This window comes from Stegodyphus dumicola, chromosome 8 (genome assembly GCF_044657685.1).
Source record: "Stegodyphus dumicola isolate Sdum_Otavi_A_Nest chromosome 8, ASM4465768v1".
Taxonomy (NCBI): Eukaryota; Metazoa; Arthropoda; class Arachnida; order Araneae; family Eresidae; genus Stegodyphus; species Stegodyphus dumicola.
The window spans coordinates 80,577,622-80,604,221 of NC_140775.1; the positions used below are offsets into that span (position 1 = coordinate 80,577,622).

Below are 26,600 nucleotides of genomic sequence, written 5' to 3' on the forward strand. Positions count from 1 at the left end.
GAAGTAAAAGAATCATTGAATATTACGACATTCATACCGGATGAAGCTTTACTCTGCGTTTCTTCTCCTGTAAAAATACTTATTCTTTAACTTTTAGAAAAAATGAACGATAAACTTACGCAGAAACTATATATTTTAAATAATTTTTGACAATTTAAGGAAAGGCTTGAAACAAATCCCTTTTATTTGTTCTTCATCCGAGCAATTTTACAAATTTCGTGTAAAAATAGAAGATTCCGCTGCTTGTGGAATTAACATAACACAAGGGTTAAAGTAAAACTTGCGAGATAAAGTCCGCCTATAAGTTTTGGGCCCAGACGTTCGACTCACACGAGCAAACACGGTTAGCACAGACTAAATCCGATTCAAGTCAATTCATAAAATATGAGAAAGTCGTACAAAGATGGTCAGCAAAAGCTTCCAAAAGCTCTCTCGTTAATTCAAGAAGTATGTTCTGAATATGCCTTAAATAATTTGCATCCTGGTAAAAGTAGAACTGATATTATAGGCAAAATGGTAAGATAACTTGTTAATAAACTTAAAATCCTACGAACTGTCATTTTAGCAAAAGTGGCCATAAAAAATGTTTCAGTGAATCTGCAACTTATGGTATCGCGACTAATACAGAAAGGCAAGCGATTATGGAATTTGTTAAATTTTCTTATGTAAATGTTTATCTACTGTTGTGGCTACGTGAAAGCTCATGTAAACTCTCACAGACAGGTATTATATTTACTTCCTACATTATTTCTAAACTGGATATATAACAAATAGTAGGTTTTGTGACGTTCAAGTGCGACACAGCTTTATTGTATACATTATTTCTCGGTTATCCTTGTAAGGTGTATCCTAAGATTTTAACAGTTAATCTTTAGTTAAAGCTATTTTTCCGTCCCTTCTTTCAGCTTAAAATTTCCTGACAGAGTGTGTTTTTTAGAATCGCGGTTAATGCAAATGAGTAAGAGCGGTACTTAAGTCGAAATTCCACTGACTTCGTTAGAGAGGCAGAGATTCGGACTAGCCCGAGTTTCCCTTTTGGCTACACTCTCTCTAAGCTATAACTACGCTCGGCCGTATTTCAGGCCTTTGACAGCTTCGCCATTTAGGGGCTAACTCCTTTGGAATTTTGATAGCTTCGGCTATATTTTTTTTTAGTTAAGCATTAGTTAAGTTTGATTTCTTAGTACTCTTGAATTCAAGCCCTAGTGGAGGATTTTCTGTACGCTCTAAGACAGGAGCCGTCTGTAAATTTTTATTTTGAGCAATAAAGGGTTAATTAATCCATTTTTACGTTTCTGTTTCCTGAGCTAAAACGATTATTCGCTTACCAGTTCTCGAGGTTCCACACACATAGCTATAAGAGAAAATGTTGAAACTCTATATCCTTAATGTTTAAACATTTGACGCACTTTAGAAAAACGTCAGGTTGATATATTTTGTGGAAAAATATATGTAATTAAGCTAATAAAATTGATTTATTTCAAATTTAGAGACATCATGCACATAGATTAATACAATACCATAAAAATGAATGAGTTTTGCAATGGCCTGACATTGTTGGATCCACTACACACTACTGTATCACATGATTGTTTTCAGAGGCAAGTGGGGCTATCGTTAGTCCGGGAAAATTACCTAGGTGTCTTCTAGTTCCAGTGATGGTTTGAAAACATGAAGCATTAATCGTAATTGTAGAGTTTATGCAGGAAAAAGATAAATTTACTGGAAGAAAAGATTTAATAAGGCTCTAAATGAAATCAAATCGAAATATAAACTAATGGTAACCGTAATAAACTCAACAGTTTAACCCCAGCGTCGTTAGCTTCTCGCTAATTCATAATTTTGTTACCCAATATTTTACTCCACTGCATTAAAGCAAAGAATTTTCATGTTCCGATATCCGAATGATGTTATAAAGATGCTATAATAAAATGTTATAAAGATGCTGACACCATTATGAAAATAGGCAACTGTTTGCTAACCCCTTGGCAAGCGTTGCTTTCTTCATGATATAGAACTTCATGAAAGTGTCGGCAAATCTGTGTCTTTATATCAGGGCACACTTGTATCTGGAGAGCGTGTGTCAGTTTAGAAAGGTACCAATACCCTTGTGTCATGCCACTCTAGCCTTAGCGAATAGCTGGAAACTTAAATAATTTTTAATGCACTCTTGTTGTCTGAGCCAGTTGGACCGACCGTATTCACCTCTGACTGTGTGTTAATAAGCTAAGGTATGCATTTTAATGCGAGGATTATATTATTTCTCACATATACGACAAAGAGGTAAAGAAAATGGAGCAATAAGCCCTTGCTTTTAGTGTGAAGATCTTCAGAATTGAATTCTTATGATTTCTGTTTAGAGGCTGTCTGAGATGATGGGTCACAGATATCAATCAGAATGCATGTGACAAAGATTCCAATGTTCACTCTCAAAATTCGGACGGAGTTGCATAGTTAGTGCAGTGAGACTATACTTGTGCAAGCTATACTGAAATTCTGGTGACCTACTCACTTAACTTGTACCTGAACATACAGTTCTTCTGTCCATACGTTTCAGTTCGTCTCCAGGCAATATGATGGGTGTCACATTATGATGTATTTTGCATTCTTTTATAGATTAAACAAAATATAGAAAATATAACTGCAAATTTGCAGAGCAAAAATTCTTGCAAAAACTACCTGAGGTTTTGCGCAAATTGCGTTATTATTTTACGGTTCTACACTACTTGAAAAATCAACTCTTAGAACCATAAGGACAGATAGATGATTTATAGCTCTACCTAACCTTTTAAAGTATAGTGAATACAAACAACCTTGAAGGTTTGTAATACACCTATTCTTTAATACGTCTGCCTGATGTTTACACAAACCATATAATAACAGAAGCTTAATAATTGCTTTTTGCAAGAAATATTGAAATAATGCTTTGTCAGATTAAAATACTTAATACAAAATAACACTTTTCCAAATAAGATTTGATTCTGGTCTTAAATTTTACACTAAGTAAATGCTCAAAACCTGTTCAGTAGCAGAGAAATGTAACAGCGTAACCGATCAGCGACAGCTGCCAAAGGCTCGTTCTTGAATTCAAGAGTTCTACAGTTACATATTGCATATCGGTGAGAGTCAAAGAAAGTAGAGTTGGTAATATAGGCAAAATAATAAAATAACTGAGTTAATTAACACAAAGCATAGTTATTTTGCTCATTAATGCAGGCATAATAGAATGAGCAAACCAACTATTTTTCAGAATGTTTAATAATTCAAATTTCTAGATTCTTTAAAATGCTGAGTTTTCTGCTATTCCATAGTTCGAACATAATTCGAGAATCTTTCAGATATCTAAGGTTTTAAATGGATCTAAAGATACAAACTGCACAAGCGTACTTGGCTTTAGAAACGTTCATAGTTTGTAAGAGTTGTTATAATTCCTCTGAGTATAATAGTCAAGTTTAAGAAATAATAAGGAATGGCAAAATTAAAAATTGCTGTACTGTATCTACCGTCCAATTTGATTTTTTTTAAATGTTAAAATTATCGCAATGAAGACAGCAAGTTAGAAACTTTTAAAAAATAATGAGTTTTGATCTTAGCCTCACCCGGTAGCATGAGAACCCAGTTAGTTTACGTATGAATGCAAGTTTAATTTATATATTTGACTTCGTGTATATATCAAATTTATTGGATGAAGCCTCTTCTTTTTATTTTCACTCATTTATTATCTTTCTGTAGATGATCATGATTCAGAGGAAGAAAGAACGCAAAGCTTAATGGACCTCTGCCAGAAATACGGATTAGGGCACTTAACCGAGCATTTTTTCAGTGACACGTTGCGAGTTCTGGATGAAGTCCAGAAACGAAATTCTGAGGTAAAATGTTATTTTCAATAACCATTTAATAAAGGTGTATTAAATCTGAGAATACATATTTTGATATGAAGAACCTTTACTGCTAAATCTGAAATTCCTATATGAATCATACTAAATTTCTTAAAAGTTTCGGAAAATAAAAATTTATTTGTAATTTCAATGCAATAGTTTAACTTCTTATATGTTTGTTCTTATGTTTCGGTTAAGACATTTATGCCTTTAGTTAATCTCCATACAATAGTATGGACAATTTAAAAGTGGCGCTAGGCCTAATGAGGCCGTCATTTGTTTATAATTGAAACTCTTAGTAGAATAGTTAATTAAGTCAGTTGTGCACAAATTTCAATGTCTTTTTGGCCATTGGGAGTCACTGACAGTCTGCCAGCAAATTTGTCCTTAAAGAATCCATACCATCCGTCCCCGCTCACAGCGGAAACGCAAAATTTACTGCACCAACGAAGCACCAAGACACCATTCCACATTTCTTGGATCAATGCTCATGCTGGATGTCAGGGGAATGAGACGGCAGACGCTCTTGCAAAAGAGACAGCCCTCAATATTGTGGTGCACCCCGTTAACATCCTTCTTCATAAGAGTAACATTAAACGAGCAACATGGAAGGCAGCTCTAACTGAATGGCAGAAAAATTGGGAAACAATCCCACAGGACAGAAGGACCCGCCAATTCTTCCATAAAACATCAATAGAAAGACTGGTCTCAGACACAGACCTAACGAGATTCGTAACGGGATATGGGCCATCCCCAAGCTTCGTTTTTGAGAAATGTATTATTGCAGGCATCAATATCTGTCTGTGCAGTGAGTTCGGATAGCCCGACCACTACATGACCGCTCACAGAAAACCTGGCATATTAGATTTCCATCAGACTTGGTTGTGCACAAAAAATTTCTCGTTAAATAACCATTATTTCATAAAAAGATAAAGTGCATCGTGAGCATACTTGGAACTCAAAGCACGAACTTTGCAGTACAGAGTTTACTTCTCCACAAATCTATGCCGTAGTACTCTGCCTCTTCAGGAGCATGCACCCGAGGTTCGTAAAAACATAAAATTCAGCTCTCAGCTTAATATCCATCTCAGATATACTGTTTCTTACAGTAAGTGTATTCAAGAGACACGTGTAGATAGCTGTATTTAGATGTTTTTATATAAAAGTGTATAGTTATGGCAAAATTCTGCAAACAAACGTTATTTGAACTATACGTTTCCCACACGGTCACATGGTATGCTTCTTCTTGAGATCGTTTCACCTTTTTGTGTAGCGCTAGCATGCTCAGGACAACGTATAAATATATTAAATTCTTAATTGTCTGCAGGAAATATGTCCTTGTGATTCAGCATATGTATGCGAATTCCAGTGTATTTTAGTGTATCAGTATAAGTGATATAATAACTTATCGATTCGACCACTCGTGTGTATATAATATTTTACTTGCATATGTAGGTATGTTTCAATTTACCTGAGTGCACGTCTCCTAATGAACGAATTAGTATAATTCAGTAAATCAACGTCTGGTACGTATTTAAATAAAATATTTCTACCGTAACCGCATATACCATACTTATCGACCAAAGCATTTGAATCTTCAATCCAACATGTATCTCTAATTTTCTCCAGTATAGTATTATATTTTGCATGTCTTAGTAAGCACAAATAGTGGTTCGTATTTGTGTATGTTAGATGCATTAGTGCTGTATTATTTGTTAGCATCAGCATCGTTGTAAATGTTCATATCACAGTACATACACCTGAAATGCTTTGTGAGTGGAGTTTGTATGTCTCACTGCCTAGAATAGTGTCATGAATTTGCGTATATTTAGATGTTTAAGTTTTGTATTATATATTAGCATTAGTGTTGCAGTTTGTTTTAGTTTTGGTTAGCATTAGTAGCGCAGTTTGTTTGTTTTAGTTTTGTATTATAGTTTGCATTAGTTCGCACATATTACTAATACCTGAAATGTCTTTTACATAGGATCTATCTGTCTCAGTATTTATAATAGTGTTATGCAAATGTTATGTGCCTAAATGTTTTAGCGACGTCTTTTATGTTACCTTTAGTGTTGTACTTATATATTCACCTCACAGTACTTATGCCTGAAATGCCTTATGAGTAAGTTTTCTGTCTACAATCCGTAAATACTATTGTTTTAACTGACCTATTAGAATAACAGAGTGAACCAGTGTTATGTACGCATGTATTACACGCAACATCATAACTAATGTCCTTGGATTCGTATCTTTAGTGTAACATGTATCTTCAGTGTTATTGAACATATTACCCACAGTATATCAGCAGCATATAGTATTTGTATGATCAGTGCTTGTCACACCCGTAACAGTGTTTTTTTGTATTAGTATTTAGTATTTATCTCTACAGTTGTTTTATTTGATGCTTAGTGACCTACTACCTGTTAGTATAGGTGCCCATATTATATGTTCATCCTGCAATATCCATACCTCAAACGTGTCATGTTTTGGTACCATCTGTCTACATTCAACAAATACCATTCCTTTGTATTTCTTAGCATGTGGCCATTGTTTGGCATTATATGATATTGAACATCTCTAAATGAACTCCTGATGCAGTGCTACTGGAGAATCAGAAATTACATGTTCTAGACAGTTGTGGGTTCCTGACAATACCCAAATAGTCCATGTAAGCCGCCCGGGTGTCCGGACCCACTTTCAACTTTCATCTGTCCACTGAGGCCAAGAATTAACTTTTTGTGGCCAAGAATTAACAATTTTGTGAACCGAAAATTTTTTCTTCCTGACTCAATTGCTTATCTTGGTGTAAAAACTCTAATTTTAATCGTAAAAAATTCGTAAATCGTAAAAAATCTAAAATACCAAATACAGTTTTTAACCGTAATTTATGTTTTAAGTTTTTCTGCATTTTATAATTTTTAATAAAGATGTTTTGAGTTTTTATTTATTTTTGCCTACCGCGAAGTGATAACTGGATTGATAGAATGAGAATTGTATCTGTAATGAAATTCGATGAAGTAGGTTCAAATGAAGTGCAGCAAAAAATGTGTATTATTTAATAGGCCGTCCAAGGAAGTCATGTGGTAGCCACATCAGATATTTACTAAAATAATCTTACTTTTTCCTGCTACCTATTTTATCAGTATTCACAATTTTGTGACTCTTTCGACTAAAGATGGAACTCTCATCATGGTTTAACCTAAGTTGCGGTTGTTATCGTCTTATCCATTTTTTTCACGAAAGAATAGTTGCCAGAGCTTCAAGGACTTGTACTCCCACCCCAGTTTTGAGGAAGAGTACCCCCGGGGGGGGTTAAGGATCTCACTCCTCTCCTCTACCACCAATCTACATGAGAGGACTTTCGACTTGCCATATATTTAGAGTGCCTCCATACAGCAAAGACACTATACATTTACAAACATCCGTGTTTTGTCGGGGACTCGAATCTGGCCCCTTCGTTACCACAGTAGGCTCCCCTAACCACTATACCGTCTGGGCGGCGTTCACCTAAGTAATCTGACCATATTTAATGATATCCAAATGTCACATACCTAAAAGAAAAAAAATTGAATTATTTCGTTAACAGGAATAAAATGGTAAATTGATAAGAAATATGTGGATGGCACTCTTTTGTTTTTCGATAAATTATCCATGATAAAGATATCCGGATAAATATGAAATTATTTGTTCTTTACTTTTCAATTCACAAATTAGTGAGCAGTTTTCAACTTATATTGCCTCAAACTACTCCAAATTATTTAAAATACACGAACACTTATTTCGACACTTTCATGTAATGGTTATCATCATTCAAACAGTTGATAATTAGATCAGAAATATTTAAGGAAATTTCCTGTAAAATTTATTTTTTCCGTGCAGGTATTTTGGAATATTACAATATTAAAAATTAAAAAAATATTAAAATTTCATAGTAATGATTAGAAGTTTAGACTTCTAGAAAATATAGCTATCATGTACAATAGTTTAATAAATATCTTATAATAATTTAATTTCCATTTTGTGAATAATAATATTTATTGCCCTTCCTGTAGTATATTTTTGAGGCTCAGGACATTCCGCTTGAAAGTGAACAAGATTTTGATGGGTATGAATGCCCAATCAAATTACATTTAAAGACGAAAGAAGGTAAATGTTTATTATTAACTATCGAGTTATTTATCTATTGAATTTAATTGAACATGCTTTTATTAAAAATTTTTCTTATTTTAGATTCAAATTCAGATTATTTTCTCTTACTTTATTGTTTGCAAATAAAAAAAAAAACGATTTCTGGAATTTTGTTGAATGAAATCCAGAAATCATTCTATTCATTAACTATTTATAGATTCTTAATTATTAGTTATTATGCGAAAATTTATTGCACAAAAAACGATGTCTGTTTCTTTTAAACATATTAACCTGTTCCAAACTTTTCACTTTAAATTTTGCTCAATTTTTTATTACTTTTTGTTTGTCGCATTTTGGACATTTTATAACAAAGAGAGTGTTTTATTTGCAAAATGGTATTTCCACATTTTGCAAATAAACACTGGAAACTGATCTGAAAGGCAGTTTTTCTTAACGTAATAAAGAACTCTTAGAACCCAAGTAATTAACTTCACAGCTGTTCTTTTTTTATTATCCGAATTATATTGTCTTCATTTTTTTCACAGATAGCATGGACACTAGGACTTTAAGGCGCTCTCGGTCACTTCCATCCAGTTTGTATGAAACAGTAAACTTTTACGAAAGTCCGTTTGAAAGACATTTAGATAAATTCCAGCTTTCAAGTTCAGGTATGTAAAAACTGAGTCAACATTAGTAACCATACAACATACAAAGCATAGTTTTAAAAATCCTGCTTTTAGATGTAGAACACAAGCCCACAAGTCTGTGTATTTGTAATTTACTCTGTCTTTTTAATACTTTGATCAAATTCAAATGAAACTTTGTGTAATTACTTATTATGTTTTTAGATCATGTATAGGTTGCTTAATTTGAGAATAATGTTAATATAATTTTCTAAATTCTAAATAAACAAAACATTGTGCACGAATTTTTGTTTTTCAGTGACTAGCTGACGGATACATTCGAAACTTTGTATATGGGGGTGTCTCATAAATATTGGTACAAACTTTAAGGATAAGTAGATTACATCAACAGGATTTAGAAATCGACACTAACCCGTGACGGCAAACGTCACTGTACACCGCTAGGTGGCGCTCTTCATAATGTTTGGGCTAGTTTACTCAGCGACTTCTTAGTCGGAACTTAACTGTTGCCATCACCTATGACATCAGCAAATTCTTATCTCTTTGGAACAGATTCTATTCGTCTTACGTCACCTTGTAAGGGTTACATCACCCCGTCCCGTAAAATGTGATACACAGCTTATGGTTTCAACATGATAGGGAGCCTTTCCATTATGGAAAAATGTGTTCGAAGACATTTGAGTGTGTCTTTTGGTTAAAGATGGATTGAACGTAGTTGACCAGTGTCCTGGTCCCATGTTGTCCGGATCTGAGCAGCCTGGATTTCATTCCTTGGAAAGTACTGAAAGCTATTGCGTATGAAACCCTTGTCGACCCTGAAATGGATATGGTTACAAAAATTTTCTGCACTGCTGTAAATATCCAAGAAAATCTAGATGACCTTGCTCACCAATCCATGGTCCGTCTGTGTAACGCATGCAGTGTTTGTAATGTTGTATACTTTGAACATCTTTTGTAACATTTTGAAATGATATAATCTACTATAGTATTATGCAATAGTTATGAGTACTAAATACTTCTGATAATCTCTGTCTTGTGTTCCTTTTATTTCTTGTGTCTCTGATACCACTTTCCCATGATATTTCTGATCATGGATTGCTATACAATTCTCAATTCTTTTGACGTACCTTATCTGCGCTTAAAGTTTGTACCATTATTTATGGGACACCCTGTACACAGACAGTGCGTTTGATTAGAAGACAGGCTAAATCCAGATTTTGGTCTGTTTCTGAAAGCAAGTTCGAGAAACTGTACGCTCAAAAGTACTTGAAGTCTCGCTGATTTTTTCGTGCCATAACACTCAGGGGAAAACAAGTTGTTGTAAAGTAAAACCACGATGAAATATTTTTATAATACACAGAAACATGTTTTTTGACGATCTCTTTGTAAAGAGAATTTGGAAGGGCTCTGATATACTGAGAAGAACATCTAAAACCTCGTCCCGGAGAAAAAAAGAATTTTCCGGGATTTGAATCTCGACGGAGGGCCTGGCTGCATGGGCGTTTAGGGGGTTTTCCCTATGTGTAAGGTGTGTACTTTAAGTTTCCCTTAAAGTCCATCGGCAAGGCATCCCTCCGCTTAGGCAGAAAGCCCCCGAGTGCTTTGTCATTATTAAATAAGTGAAACCAGACAGCTTGTTTAAATGGGAAAACTTATAAAGACAAACCGATTTTGTTTGGAATTATCGAAATCTAATCGATGTGTGAATACAGCAAATTTTACTATGCTTAAGAATGTTGTCACTAGTAATGGTATCACTGCACATAATTATTATTTACTGTCATTTAAATAAATGAAATCGACCAGTCATACCATAATTTAATTAATGCCTAAGATAAAGCGAAATAAAATGTCGAGTACTATCAAGTAAATTCTACATCTAACAGAATAATACCCCTGAAAATAGTTAATCCTGACTTAAAGTAACATCAAGAGAAGAATGATAACGAAAAAGATTTAATTTGGTTTATGTGGAAGCACATGATGGCTTTCTACCTGCCAAAGAGGTGAGATGCCTTCTTGGAGGACTTTTAAGAAAAGCATACTCGTACCCACATTACACATGGAGAAAATCATGAAAAATTCAATGCAGCCGACATATTGCCGGCGATTTGAACTGGGGTCAAACTAAGAGTGTTTATTGATTATACCGCTTCGTCACTGTTGGGCCTTTGGTATTGTCAGGACACGCAGAAAAAACTCACAAAGAACAAGCTCACATCAGAAAAACCTTTTTATCTTGTTATTCTAGCGGGGAAATGGTTTTCCCCATGTGTAACGTGTATACGAGCCAGTTTCCCTTAGAAAGTCCTCCACGAAGGCATCCCTCCCCTTAGGCAGATAGCCCTAGTGTGCTTTGTCAAAATTAAATACACCACACCAATAGACACACGTAGCGGGGAAATATAAGTGTTATATTTTAATAGGCATAATTTGCTGTAAATGTCTCTACCCATAATGTTTCTCATCATGAGACTTCTACCCCTTACACTATGTTAATCATGAAGTAATCTAGAAAAGGCATAGGCAATAATTGTATAAAAGAAGTTGATGAACAATTTCTTATTCTTACAGTCTTCGAATTGACTGATAATTAAAACACGAGTAAGAGTTAATTTTACTGCATAACTTATTTGATAATCATTATTTTTCAGATAACGCTCACATTAATATGGCGAAAGAGTCGTGCAAAACGTCATTCTGCGAGCATAATCATGATATCTTAAATTCTATGATGAGCAATCCTTACATGTCACTGGACATAGGTGAGTAATTTTGAGAGTGTCTTATGTGAAAAATTTATTAATGACAGTTAGCTAGGGATTCATATATTACTCATCATTTGGTTTTTATAAACTTAACAATGACACTTTTTCTCTGAAGCAATTCTAATACCTTTGCGAAACTCACACATGTCTGTACCCTTTTGGCCAATCACTTAATATTTAACGTAATAATTATTTTAAATGGCTTTGTAATGCTCCCAAAGACTGACCATTACTTACCATTACTTACTTTTCAACTTCGAAACACCTACCTAGGGATGCTTAGTTAACTAATTTCTTTATTTCTTCCCTCTCAGATGTAGTTCAAATCAAGGTCAGTAAACAGACAAATTTAGGCTCTACTCAGCCTTCTATTTCATTAACGTTGCTTCATTTACAGAAATATGAGAAACGAAGACACATCTTTGCAGCAGACATGAGTCAGTGACGTCATACAAGTCAGTTTCCTTTAGAAAGCCTTTCGCTTAGTCAGGTAGCCCTCAAGTATTTTGCCAGTAAAACCAAAGATTTCTTATCAGGAAGAGAAAATCTTATCGTCCAGATCGTATGTTACATGATTTAGTTAAAAAGTAATAATTGGCTGACAACATTTAACTCTTATTCCTTATGGCAATTCGATTATCTTAGCGTTTAGTTAAGTTCGAGTGGCTAGGAGAATTAGAGCTTTGTTTTTCATTATAGAGACCCAAATTCTGTTTAGATCAGTCAGGGAATCTAAGTCTTGATTAATTTTCAATAAGAAAGCAGCTTATTCTTCGGAAATTTAATGCTTCATTATTTTTCGTCTCTTTAAGTAGCGGTGGCTAATTTTAGTTTCTGTAAAACTATAAAGTATTTCTCCAGCCTCCTTAGCATGCCTTCATGGTGTAATGGTTAGCACACTCTCGGCGCGTATCGAATCCCAGCGAGGGAATTCCTCATTTTTCATGTCCCCTGCTTTAAAAAATAACTTAATGCCTCTACAATGGCGTCCGAACTAAAAAAAGTGGTGGATTATAATTCTCCACCACCAGGATTTGTCGATTACATCCCCTAATCCCCAGTCGCCCTTTAAAAGGGGGGAGTATATAAGGTATTTCTCTCACTTTCTTGGTATGCCTTCGGGGTGTAATGGCCAGCACACTCGGCGCGCGTATTCGAGAGGTTAAAGACCCGGAGAGAGCATTGCTCAATTTTCATGTCGCCGGCTTCGAAATAACCTAATGTCTCTACAAAACTAACAATGAGTAGAGACTTAATAAATGTTTGAGTTTGTTTTAAGTTTGTATTGATATTTATCTAACAGCAATCTAACGCCGATTATTTATTAGCTTCTTATTTCATGGTTTTTCTCGCATACTAATGTTCTTCACTACACCATTAGCATTGAGATATTTCAGGTTCCAAGGCCAGTGCGAGTTACAGTTTATTTCTCTTTTAGCTTTTGCGTCTAACATGTAACATGCTAATAGATCAGTGGATATTCTAATGATTTCGCTCTTTCAGTTTCCTATTCCAGTTTTGTTAATCCATCGTCTTGCACGCTCTTAGCAGAGACTGATTGTTAGCTTAAAATCAAGGGTGAGAGTTCAACTTGGAGGTATGCGTGCTTGTTTTCCCTTATTAAGTGTGGCATCGAGCTATTCTCTGTGGTGTACTCTGGGTAATATTCTCAGTGATGAGACAGCTAAATGACAGATGGGTTCGTTGATTTTCAGCAAACTGCTTTCGAACTCCATTTGTTTTAAAGTTCAATGGAAGAATTCTGTAGGGTTTTCATAAAGATTCACAGTCATTTTATTTTTATATGAAAAGCATTTTAAAGTTCAGTTTATATATATTCACGCAAGTAGTTGTCAACTTATTTATTCTGAAAGCTTATGTTCTCTTTCTCTTCTTCATTTGTTCCAGTATAAGAAAGTTTATTTATCTAATATCAAGTCTGTGACAAGCGATGTACTGATGAGTAAGAATAAGTATGAAAAACCTATCAGAAGAAGACACAAACCGCTCTGAAAATTCGAAAATTCTTAAACTTGTATTGATGAAATATATATCCCCCGGAAGAATTCCTCGTTCCTTCTTTCAGAACCTTTTTCGATATTCGAATGTGTAGTAAACACAAGAATAATACCATTAATCATTAATGTGCTCTACATTTACAATAATGTAGGCAGAAAGGAGAATCTGGCAATTCCAATTATACGTGAGACTGCTACACTTTCTTCAAAGTCTATCTTGCTGAAAGAATAGAAAACTAATACAGTTATTAACTTAATTAATTATCAAGACTTTGTGTGTTAAAAGAAGATTCTTATTTTGAATCTGAATAAAAATAATTTTACAAATAATCTCTCGTTTCAGAGAGTAGTATGTGTTTGGACCGACAGCCTTCCTTACCCAAACATTGCTTGAACGACAGTCAGCAAGAGTTGCTCGAGCTAATGTTTTGCTTTAAGAGGGGAGAGAAAACAATATCTCAAGTAGAGCAGCAGTTTCGAGAATGGCATGCTCGTCACCAAATGGCAGCTTCAAACTGGGATTTTGCCCTCCAAGAGTTAAGGAATCAGTGGATGAAATCCAGAAAATGTTCTACATTCGCACTTCCAGATTTGAAGAATTTAATCACATGGAAACCTAGGAAGAATTCCAAAAAGGAAAAGGTATGGTTATTTCCCCATTTATGATTTAATTTTTTTAAATAATAAATAAAGTACAAACCTTCCTGCTCAATAACATATTTCCACCTCTTAAAATTAAACAAAAGAGTTTGGCGAATAAAATTTTATCGATTTCGAGAGCGATCAGATACATGCTCCCCTTCTTCAGCGCGATAAGATACAAGCTTCCATCCTTTTTGGATCCATCCTTTCTTGATGGATTTTTGATAGATATATAAAACAGAATTATGTTCATGAACTCAAAGAGAAGTTTGTTAAACAGGCCGCTTCTGCAAATCTCATTTCAACAGCATCCAAACAAAATGACTATGAGTTAAACTCTTCTTAACTTAAAGAACTGGGAAATCTATTGAGAAGAGTTGGTTCTTCTAGCAATAAAGGAACAAGGAATACGGATTGGATTACATATTAAGGCAAAACACTCGAATGCTCTCTGCCTAATGGAGGAAAGCATTCGTGGAAAACATTCTGAGAGAAATTGGTTCCATTCACGTTACACATGAAGAAAGTATGGTCATTTAATACGGTAGTTTGAACACGGATCGAACTACCATATTAAGCGAATTTTCCACTTGGCAACTAACGGGCCGCCATGAAGGAGGTATTACGTACTATTTTATAAGGTATTTCTCTCGCCTTCCTAGCGTGCCTTCGGGGTGTAGTGGTTCTGCACGCTGGGCCAGTATTCCAGAGGTCCGTGGTTCGATTCCCGACGAAGGCGGTTGCTAATTTTTTATCTTTCGTGCTTCCAAAAAAATCCTAATGTCTCTACAATGTTACTTAAGTTAACAATGAATGTCACCAAAAATCCCTTCGACAAAAGGCACATTCTTAAAAAGAATCAATGATTTGGCAGAAAGCATTGAAAACTGTCCGGATTGCCTTTGAAAACATCTAATTTTTATACACAACTTGGTGAACCAACTTTTACAGGGGAAAAAAGCCTAAGTTCTTGCTGTTGTGCTTTTCAGAAAGGGCCAAGAAATTCTTTAAGAGTTATTATTTGACCGACATTGACAAACTAATACTAGAGGAGAACAATTATTTTGTGTTATGAAGGTTTTTTTAACATACAGAAATTCTCATGAATGAAATATAGTTGTTACTGATGGTGCTTTAGCGATAGTTCGACACCAAAATGGTTATTGTAGCACACCTAAAAACAGGAATATAAATTAATTTGTCTACACAATACGTTTTTCATCGGCAACATCTCGTAGCGATAAACCTGAGTGAGCAATTACATAGCTCACTTCAACTCGTCACCAGGGCATTGAATAAAGTCAAAGGTAATTATTTGAATGACAGGCTATTTGGAGAAATCACATTCCCAAATTTGTCAGCTCTAGAAAAAAGTGACGAAGATGTATTAGAATGTTGCTAACACAGAAAGTTCTGGTACTGAAACCCAAGAAGTGGTTTCAAAATATTTTTCAAATGGATGTATCCGAATGGCTTTCGAACCCATTTTATTACGCATTCATTTATGCAGTTCAAGAAGCATATCTAAACTTAGAATTTACTGACTTAGGAGCAAATGAAAAGCTAAATTTGTATAAGCTAACAATTTTGACTGCAGAAGCAAATACCTGAAACTTACCTCGGCGTATAGAATCTGGTGCAGAAATTTCTCACACCATTGTCTGCGGACTCAGTGCAGTAACAACAACAACAACAACAACAACAACAACAACAACAAAAAAAAAAAAAAAAAAAAAAAAAAAAAAAAAGAAATCGTCAGAATATTGTTAACATTAATGGAGCTGAATATTAATAAAATGGTAGAAGCTCATTGTTTTCATTAAATTAATTTTGTTCCTGCTTTAGTGTGCATTCCGGTTCATTATGCAATTTATTTAAATATGACTTGTTATTTGCTGTTAATTTCTTAATCATACAAATAATCCCATCTCTCCATTACTGTTTTATTTTCTTACATACTTTTGTGAAAGGAAAAAATATAGATATTGATTACCAGAGGCCGTTAAACATTCAGTTTTTCTAAAAGTGTAGGTAAATCAAAAGGGTTTAAAAAACAACGCTGTAAGTAAGCAAAACAGCTTTCTTCGTCCGAAACTTATTTTAATATTTAAGGACTTTTCTGCTCATCCTGTATATATGTGATATATTGGATCGGTACATAGTCCGAGCTGTTCTTCATCGGGCTGCCGTTTTTACCATGTTATTATTTTATTAGTATAAAATGCACTAGAAAACAATATAATACAAAATAGCAAGATATCTATACCCGCTACGTCATAAATTAACAATCACTAAATCATTCGCTCAGTGATGTAATCACGTTTATCAATGACCATCTGCCAGCGTTAAATTACGACTTAAGAGCCTCTCCTGTAGAACTGTTGTGGTTTCGAATGGAAGAAATCCATTAGCCATATGCTAGTAGAAGCTTCATTACAAAGCTCCTATCCCTCAATGTTGTTAAGAGACCCGAAAAAGATGGTAATCAGAATGGATGATACATGTATTGGAAGTGTTCATTTTTCTATACTTGACATTCCCTTTGCTTTGAAATTAGCTTTGAAAATAGCCATTACGAGCTGTTAACAACATACATAATCCTAGTCGCAAAGATTGACTCTAAACTGAATAGAAACAAAAAATAATGTAAAAGGAAAGTTTAAAAATGCAGTGTTGCCAACCCTATGCAGAACGGCACAGGTTTATGAGCTTGTATGTGTTACACATAAGTCATTTTATATATATATATATATATATATATAAAACTGTTTATTCTAAAATAACTATTTTACAGTTATCTGCGGCTGACTCAGAGAAACTTAAGGAAAAAAGAATTTCAGAGGCTTCTGATGCCAATATCAAGCGTCTGTCATATATCAGCATTTCAAGTAAATTGTTTGATGTTTATATTTTATACTTTACTTTTGTGACCGAGAATAATTCATTTAAAGCTAATAAACCAGAATCAGCTCATAGAACTATAGCAACGATCTACAAATAAGTATTTTAGGTGATAATTCTCAAAGTTTACTCATATATAAAAATTTTACGCACATCTGATAAAATTTCTTTGAATGTAAGGTTTTAAAAAATCTAGAGTAGATATTTAACAAAACTACTGAAGCAATTTTTAATCTATGAAACCTTAAATGCTTTTATTGAACTTTTTGACTTAATTATTGTTACTTTTACTGCCTTTGCATCATCTGTCAGTGATAATCGTCATATTCCCTAAAACCTAAAAATATATTACTTTTATCAAAAGTCTACAAAAGATCTGAAACCTTTTTCTTGGAAATTCGTTTAAAAAGTAAGCCTCAAAATATGTTCAATTATAATTTTTCGGAAACAAAAATAGAATTATAATTCTGGTATCAAGAGCTAGTAAATTTTCGGAAATTTCTCAGAGAAGTATATTTTAACTTGTTATAGATTAATAGCTCGGCAGAGACTTTCACACGGATTTCCTATCACATTTTTAACTTGTTTGCGGGTACACCATGAATAAAAACCTTTCGTAACATTATGCTGCAAAACAAGACCGACCATATGCTCAGTGTCTATAATGAAATTCAGTGAAAGAGAATTTCTTCTAACTAGTATTACGCGTTACTTGCCTATTAATTCTCTAAAGAAATATCTCGTGCAGAATTCGCTGTGCTGCATTTTGAGTTAAATATGTGTCGAAACACTACAATCTAACTCCGGAATTCTCGTTTGTTCATTTGACAAGGCATTTGTGAAACTCAGGTTTACAGTTCCTTACAAAATTGTCTGAGAACGGAATAATGACGGCTGCTGGTTCAAAAATCAAGCTGAAATACAGCTTTCATTTTATCAAAAGATTATATCCACTTCTACAGCCGTTGGAAGATGTGAGCCAGGAAATCTGTATTGCACACCTGGGCAAATTATCTCTTGTTCATCTATAAATCTTTTACTAATGTCGCACTTTGTATCTGTCGTTTCAGCGCATATAAATGATCAATTTCCTCTCTCTTTTCAGAATCATCTTAATTTGATTTTTAAAGGCCCGTCTACACTGGATGACAAAGTTGTTCGGCAACGCAATAAATTTCCCCGCAACTTTGTTGCCTGGCAGTAGTTTGTCTGCGCAAAGCGAGTTTATTAAGTTGCTTTGAGTTAATAAGCCATTCAGAGATGTTAAAGAAAATGACGTGATTTATTCGTACATACAATACTAGACTTAATCGCTTTGATTTAAATATAGTAATCGGCAAAATTTTCAGTCGTTTATTCATTTTAAAAATTTGTTGTAATAATAATAATAGCAATAATAAACAGGAGGCTTTCGCAAACAGAAAATAACGAGTAAAATACTTAATAAATGTATAAATAAATGTTGAAAATTTTAAAGAAATTGAAATTAATGAAGCAGAAAAGCGAAGAAATTAATAATATAAAGCAATTCTGATATTAAAATAAATAAGGATATTACTAAATTTCATGCTATTCCATTTATTAATACTTCAGTTAAATTTCTTTACTAGAATCCATTTCTGTAAAACGTTTTCTCAACAAAATTTCGTAAACTACATTCAGCAGTTTTACTGCAGGAATATCTTGATGCTAAATTAAACAATTAAATTTAACATCAGTCATTGGGTAAAATTCTGAATATAACTCCAAAATTACAAAGCAGAAGAAAGGCTCTAGTTTAGTTATACAGTATATCACGCTCTGAGCATAAGTATGTGGCAAAGCTATTGAAACATATTTTAGCAGATATAATTAATGCCAAGAAATGAAGTAAGATAAAAATACATAGCTTTGTAGCTTTGAATAACAAATCACTTGTACAAAATTTTAAAAAAATACTCTCACTTATTCAGGAAACTATCCGAAATTATGATGCGAAATGAACATCACATCACATATTAAGTTTATTAAAATAATAAATAAATCCAAACATTTCGCAGCTTATGTTACTTAATAAACAAAATATTGATTCAAGAACTGCCATTCCTCTTCGGATGTGTGATTTCCATACAAAATTTCATTGATTGTTGCCATTTTAAGTCGTCAATAACTTTGTTTCCAATCGGGCTAGTGGGAATATCACATCTAGCGATGCCACTACACTGACTACCAATAAATATTTGGACACCTGTGATAGAAAAGAAAAACTAACTTTATTAAAATTCAATAGTTGGTAGAGCCTCCACGAGAGGTAATTACAGCGTGGACCCTCCGGGGCATACTTTCCACAAGTCTTTGTATGACAGCTAGTGGTACTTTCTTCCATTCGACTTGGAGAAGACATAGAAGTTCCTTCACCGATTTTGCACGGGTAGTGCATCCCTGAATTCGGGGATGCAACTCGTCCCAGAGGTTCTCGATAGGGTTCAGGTCTAGACATGGGGCAGTCCAGTTCATTCGATGAACTCCATTGGCACCATACCAAGCCTTGGTTAACGTCGAAACATGACAACTGGCATTGCCGTCCTGAAAGTAACAGGGGTCCAACCCGTAAAACTGCCACAACGTAGGAAGCACATTGTCATCCAAAATAGTGCAGTAGGCATTGGAGTTGAGCTTACCATGAATGGGGACCAAGGGTCCCAGCCCATACCAGGAGAAACACCCCCAGACATTAATTCCACCTCCGCCGAACTTGACTGTTGGCACAATGCATTCTGGCAGGAGACTTTCTCCAGGTAGACGCCAGACCCAGACCGTGCTATCCGAACGGTAAATGGTGAGCCTTGATTCGTCACTCCAAAGAACCCGTTTCCACAGATCTACGGTTCAATTTCGATGTGCTTTGCACCACATTAACCGAGCAGTGCGGATGGACTTTGTGATCAAAGGCTTATGGGCAGCAGCACGACCATGAAAACCAAGCAGATGTGCTTCCTTACGGATGGTATTCATTGAAACAATATTCCAGGATGCCTGTTGAAACTCCTCGCGGATGAGGGCCATCGGTTGGGTGCGGTTCTTTCGAATTTCTCTGGACAGCTTTCGTCGGTCTCTATCTCCCAATTTCGTTGGTCTGCCGACTCGGGGCACATTCCGACAATCACCGCTCACCTTCCACTTCTTAATCACATAAGACACTGTCGATTTTGGGTACTTCAGATCGCTAGATATGTCCCTTAAGGATAGGCCACATTTGTGATAATTGATAATTATACCTTTCTCGAAATCAGAGAGCTCCGAACTGCGAGGCATCTTGCATGCGACTAAAGCCGATGCTGTTTCCTACGCGATATATACCGGCGGAGACCGTGACGTACCTTAGGACCACAGATATCCTCATTTGCATAGGTGTCCAAATACTTATTGGTAGTTAGTGTAGAAGAAACTTTCCAAGAAACAGGCTTCTCCTTCTCCTATCACTTGAGGGTTCCCAGCCGAATTAGTCGCTGAAACCGATGGAACCACTGAACCGATGGAACCGGCTACACACACGGAACATTTTGCGATTGAGGTGAAATGTTCCTGTTGTACTTGAGTCTTGAGTCTCTTGTACGTTTTTCCACGAATATTTGTGTAAGGCAACCTATCAGATATTCTGAAAGCGAAAATTTTCAAAAATGTTTCTTCCGACGTGCAATCATCACGGATACCTTTCAAGTTTGATAATGGTTTATTAATCGTGAAGGTAGGCACCGACAATGAGATCCTGTCTGTATGTTTCTCTGAGTAGAACGACTAATTCAGGCTCTGCAGATGTCTGGAGAAACTTCTTCGGAGATATATTACACCTTATAGAGACGCTTAATAGAAACTTTTCATGCTTTGTGTTTTTTTTTTTAGTGAGCGTGCTTATAACTTGTTCTTGCCTACTTCGGAGTCATATGAAGTCGATGATCTTCCCAGCCTTATATCAATATTTTTCGAATGAGCTGCAGATAGATAGCAAACAGAGCTTCCACTAGAAGAATACAGTGGCCTGTGAGACAAAGTTTTGCCTTGAGAAACTGCCTCACTATACCGGACAATTATAGCTTTTGCCCCGGAAAATAAACGTTCTTTACTCTTTCTATGTCAAACCGAGATTCATAAAAAATTTTAATTATCTTTTATACCTTTGTCCTATCACGGAGCTTCTTGCAAAGCTTAAAATGCCAGCAAGTGAGTTATATTTATGCAAGCTCATTTAGCTTCACAGCAAAATATTTTGCGAATTGCAGTTTTCTAATAAACTAATTATCTTAAGTTACTGTAGACCATCCTTAAAATTCTGTCAAATGCAATATCATTAGAAGAAGGAATAAAAAATAATTCATTTGATTACTTTCATCATTAATGCTGGAGTCACAATCAGGCTTCCCGTCATCGTGGAGGTTTGCTTCTTTCCGTCTTTAAAAACTGCTTTTGAATGAAGTTTCGAGGATTTTCATGTTCAGAGATAGTAACGACACAAAAAAGTTTACACTCATTGGCACGGAAATTTTGTTTGAAAGTTTATATATTTTCCTCTAATTTATCAGTTCGTCTGATAAATTAGACGTTCATACTTTCAAAAAAAGAGTTGGTAAACCACACTTTGCGTTATTATCGCTTATAACAAATATGCCAAACTTCAAAATGCGCCAATATATAAATTCGTGTATATTTTAGGAAATTTTGAATAACAACTCTAATTTTTTTCAGGTATGCTTAGAAATACATCCAATTTAAGACGATGGTAAAAAGTATATAGGTAACTTTATTACACTACAAATTTATTTTCGAAAAATTTATAAAAATTATTTAAAAATACAAATTTAAAAAATAAATCATAAAAAACGGGCGAATTTTATTTGGAATGAACCTGAATTTTGAAATGTGAAAGGAAGAAGCAAATAAGTTTAATAAAAAAAAGAAGCATTTATAAATATATACCAAATTCAATTAACATGGAGGAGCTAAAATTTTGAGACCTAATTGTTTAAACACTACTCGTTCGACTTTTACAAAACTTGGCACTTTGGCATAATTTGAATCGTAGAATCGAAATATGGAAAAAAATTGGTATGTTATTTCAGAAAAAGTCCGATTTTGAGTCAAAATACCTATGTTTGAACCAATGCTATATATATAAATCTAATATATATCCTAAGTCGTGCTTTGGAGACGTGGAAAACGCAAGTTAAATTTCGATAATCGATTCAGTAAAACGAAATATATAGACTTGTCTTTTTTTTCTTTTTTGGTGCAAGGTGTACAAACCTGAAACTTACTGTTTGGGGAGTCTGCTTTCTACCAAATACATAATAATCCTACAGCGATTTATAAAATCATCATGGTATCTGATTCTCAAATTCAGAGCCATCAATAACCATTACTACGTCTTTTGAATTAGGTTTGAGTAGACACTTTTCTCTGCCTCTGAATGGCAACACGAAGATCAGTAGAAGAGCACTAATTCAGAGAACGCCAAGTGGCAACAGTGTAACTTTGGAACTTGTTTTTGGTTTGTTTGATGCAGCTCCAAGTGCTGCTGATGAGATGTTAAATAGATTCTAGATTATATTAAATTTTTTGTTATTCTAATGAATTCTCTTTTAAACTATATTGCATGCTGATTTAAACAGATATACCGCTGAGCCATATATGTAGAAATTTAGATGTGGCATTTAGATTTATTGTATAACTTTGTTAGATACACCGTGCTATTATTTAACCGATAGCTAGTCAATAAAGAAACGCATTGATATGCAAGTTATTTACACAGACAGAAATATTATAATCTAATAGCCGAAGCAGGCTTCAGATTGACACTGGAGACTGAGCTTTTATGTAGACCACTGTAAAATCTCACAGTCGTCATTTCCAAATTTATGTTGACATGTTTCAAATGTTATGTTACTTTGTAAATATTTTTTTCTCTTTAATTTTTAATTTATAGGTATTATTTTATATTCATAGGTGGTTGTTCAGATAATAATGAAGTTTTCAAAACTGCTTGCTGCAACGAGAGAAACTATGGGAAAGAATACGAGGTGAGGTGAACTACAGAATACCTTCAACTACTTTCATTAAAATGATTCAGCTATAAATAATGTTTATGTTATTGAAATTAATATAAATTTTATAACTACATGAAATCTTGTAATAAAAGACTATTTTAAGATATCTTTTGCGTACCATTACATCAATTTTGGGTACTTACGTACTATGACGACTACTTTGACAACATTTGCCGATAAAAATCTTCATTGGCGTTTTTTGGTTTATGTTTATAAATTCTTTTAAAAATAAAAGCTCTAATTATAAAGGGAAAAAAATCGAAAATCCCGAATATATATATAATATACATATTATAAATAAACTATATATTAAATATGAATTAAAAGAATTAAAATTACTTAAAACTGGTTAAAAGAAAACGTTGAAGTTAATGGTGAGGAAAGTGGTGGAAAATAGCTTTCAAAATAGCATCGAAAGGCGTTTCCTGTTTTTTCCACATTGTCACTTGTTCTTCCATTTTGCGGAACCCCACATCCTTTCAACGTGTTAAGTATGAGTCTGCGTAGATGGGTCAACAAAATTATATCGATGATTCACCTTAAAATGTTCAAAACCGACCTGTTTGATATGCAGGCCACGAATCTGACATTATTGTTGAACCTTCAGCAATATTATTTTGGATTTCATGCATTAATGTTGTTGTCTTCAGGTCGGAAACTCTTTATTTTAGCGCCGTCTATAACCTATGTTAGGGTTAACCTGTATCCTACAAGAGTCGTCAGTTTTGGCGAGATATCTAGGTAGTCGTCATAGTACGTAAGTACCTAATTTTGCATACATAAATGCTGTATAAAAAAAATGCACATAACTTTTACATATTACGTTCCATAGCCACAAAAATCCTTATACACCCTTTATTTTCGGAACTTTTGGTCATACACCTTCACTTTCACAGATAAAAATGCTTTAAAATAAGAAAATATTCATGTAATGGTATTTATAAATTTAAAAATCCAGTTCTTCAAAATTACAAATGTTACATTTTGTATGCCTCCCATTCTCTTATTATTATATTTAGTAAAAATTTAGACGTACGAAAATCACACTTTTTGTTTTTTATTGGTTTTAATGAGTTAAAAACTTTTCTTATATATAACTATTCGGCTGGGGACGGGCCTATAAAAAGTTAGGTTCTGTAATTTTAACAAAATTCATTTTTCTAATTAAAAAAGGCCTAACATGAATATTTTCCTTATTTAAAGCATTTTTGTAATTGGAAGCATATATCTACTATCAACAGATGCGAAATTAAAGGCCGCATAAGGACTATTTTAGACATACGTTACAAGCAATATATGATAAACAGGCATTCTACAGCATGTCTAAGCAAGATACAGTATGCGTGCCCTCCTTTTGGGACAAAGTGTGAAATATTCGAATTATTTTAATATCATGCATGTTTTCTCGAGGCATAACATACAACTCCTAGGCATTATATAGAATGCTATTAGCATATGCACTTATAAAGAAAAAATAGTATATCCAAATATATACTGAGTGGCAAAGAAAGACTACAAGTTCTCATATATATTTCATTAATTTATTGAATTGGGGTATTACTTGTTTAAAAGTCTTGGTTTTAACATTTTTGAAATTCTTTGTTGCATTTATAGGATTATTTGAAATTTATTAATTATAAATTTCAAATAATCCTATAAATTGAAATTTATTAATTATAAATTTCAAATAATCCTATAAATTGAAATTTATTAATTATAAATTTCAAATAATCCTATAAATTGAAATTTATTAATTATAAATTTCAATTTTTGGTCTTTGTGAAAAATTAGTTCTAAATTTCTTACTTTATGATAATTTTTCCGCAGCTTAATGCGCGAAAATACTAGGCATATTTATTTTTTAAAATTGTTTTATAATTATATATATATATATATATATATATATATATATATATGTATGTATGTATGTATATCTATATATATGTATGTATATATAGAGAGATAGATAGATAGATATTCATTATATAATATACTGAAGAGCCGTTATTTATCTATTAATTTCTTACTTCAACTTTCATTGTGTCGAAACTTTTGTTCTTAACGTGCTCTTTTATACCTATCTATTTGTGAAAACAGAGACACAATGAAGGCTGGACTGGCAGGGAGGAGACAGGAAAATAGAGGCAAATAGATAGAGATAATCAGTCATACAGATAGATAGACGAGTAGATGAAATGGTAGACAAATAGAGAGATACGTAAATATATAATTCTTCATTGCCTTTAAAATATGTATATTTTGAATGTTTCAAATGGCATGCTGCTGAATGCTAATTAATTTGGCATTAAAACATTTAAATTGAGAAAAAGGAGCAAAAAATAAATAAATAAAAGATATTTTTGTGACGTTTCGTGTTAAAACATATTTTTAAGCGTTTCGAAATCAAATACTGTAGTTTTTAAACCCATGCTAGGAGTCCTTGCTATTTTTAAATGTAACTTAATTTCACAACAGTTGTCCCTAAAGCGAATATATACTGAGAAACTGTTCTTATTGCACAAACTTAATTCTTAAAGTTCGCTTCTAAAATTGTATTGCCACATAAGAAACAGAAAAAATCTTAAAAATAAATTAATTAATTTATCGAATATGAATTCTAGTTTCATAACTTTATATTGATATTTATTCATGTGTGTTCATTTAAATCGTGTTTGGCTTCCATAATATTCATTTGTTTATCTTAACAGCCAGTTCCATTCTCTGATGTTCCTGATACACGGTGTTTAGAAAAGAAAATGGGAAAACTTAAAGTACCTCTTTCTAATATGAAGAACGACACTTCACAACCTACGATGTCTATTGATGAAAAATTCGATCAAGTATCAAAAGCAGAAAATTCAAAGCCTTTACCACCACCGAAACCTACGCCTTCTCCGAGAAAAACACTTCCAGTCACATCACACACTCGCCAATATCCTGAACAGAATGATGTAGCGAAGAAAATTCCTGAACAGATTTGCCCCATTCCTCCACCCAAGCCCAAAAATTTGCCGAAGCCAAACAACAGTCTTCCAGATAGTCCTGAATTGGCAATATCGAGTTCTGGACTCTGTCGCACGCAAACTTTTGAAAATACAAATGTAGGTAAAAAAACTCCACCTCTACCTCCGCCTAAACCTAAGTATTTCAATAAATTAAGAGTGAACGAGAACGAAGCTGCAGGAACAGAAAGGACAGCTGCTGCTACTCAAGAAATAACTGCAAACGGTCAAGATGAAAACTTCAATTCTGCTATTAAAGGTATGCTTCTGGAAATGTGAATTCCAGTAATTTTCATTATCAATTTCCGAAACAGAAATTTTAAAATTCGAAATACATTTCAATTGTGTTTTTTAATTTAAGAACTGTATTGTAGTAAATTTATGTAAATTATTGTTTGCATTTTACATAGTTTTATATTTTTACTTATGTTTACTAAAATATTTGCATTTCAGTCTCAATATATGCTGCTTATAAAAAGTTAAACCCTACTGACTGATCAAACGTTATTCTGGGAACGAAATTATAATATCATCTCGAG

General features: G+C 33.8%; 1 protein-coding gene across 2 annotated transcripts in view; it reads left to right on the forward strand.

Annotated features, from left to right (window-relative positions):
• The window catches only part of LOC118201569 (uncharacterized), an 87,536-nt gene that overhangs the window by 55,275 nt on the left and 5,661 nt on the right, over positions 1–26,600 (forward strand). For both annotated transcript variants that reach the window (XM_085822038.1, XM_035373687.2), the window contains exons 14-21: positions 3,733–3,869; positions 7,931–8,024; positions 8,552–8,674; positions 11,305–11,415; positions 13,780–14,078; positions 16,873–16,966; positions 22,959–23,032; positions 25,768–26,320. In XM_085822038.1, the coding sequence (XP_085678164.1) occupies positions 3,733–3,869; positions 7,931–8,024; positions 8,552–8,674; positions 11,305–11,415; positions 13,780–14,078; positions 16,873–16,966; positions 22,959–23,032; positions 25,768–26,320 (1,485 nt within the window). The remainder of the gene's footprint in view (positions 1–3,732; positions 3,870–7,930; positions 8,025–8,551; positions 8,675–11,304; positions 11,416–13,779; positions 14,079–16,872; positions 16,967–22,958; positions 23,033–25,767; positions 26,321–26,600) is intronic.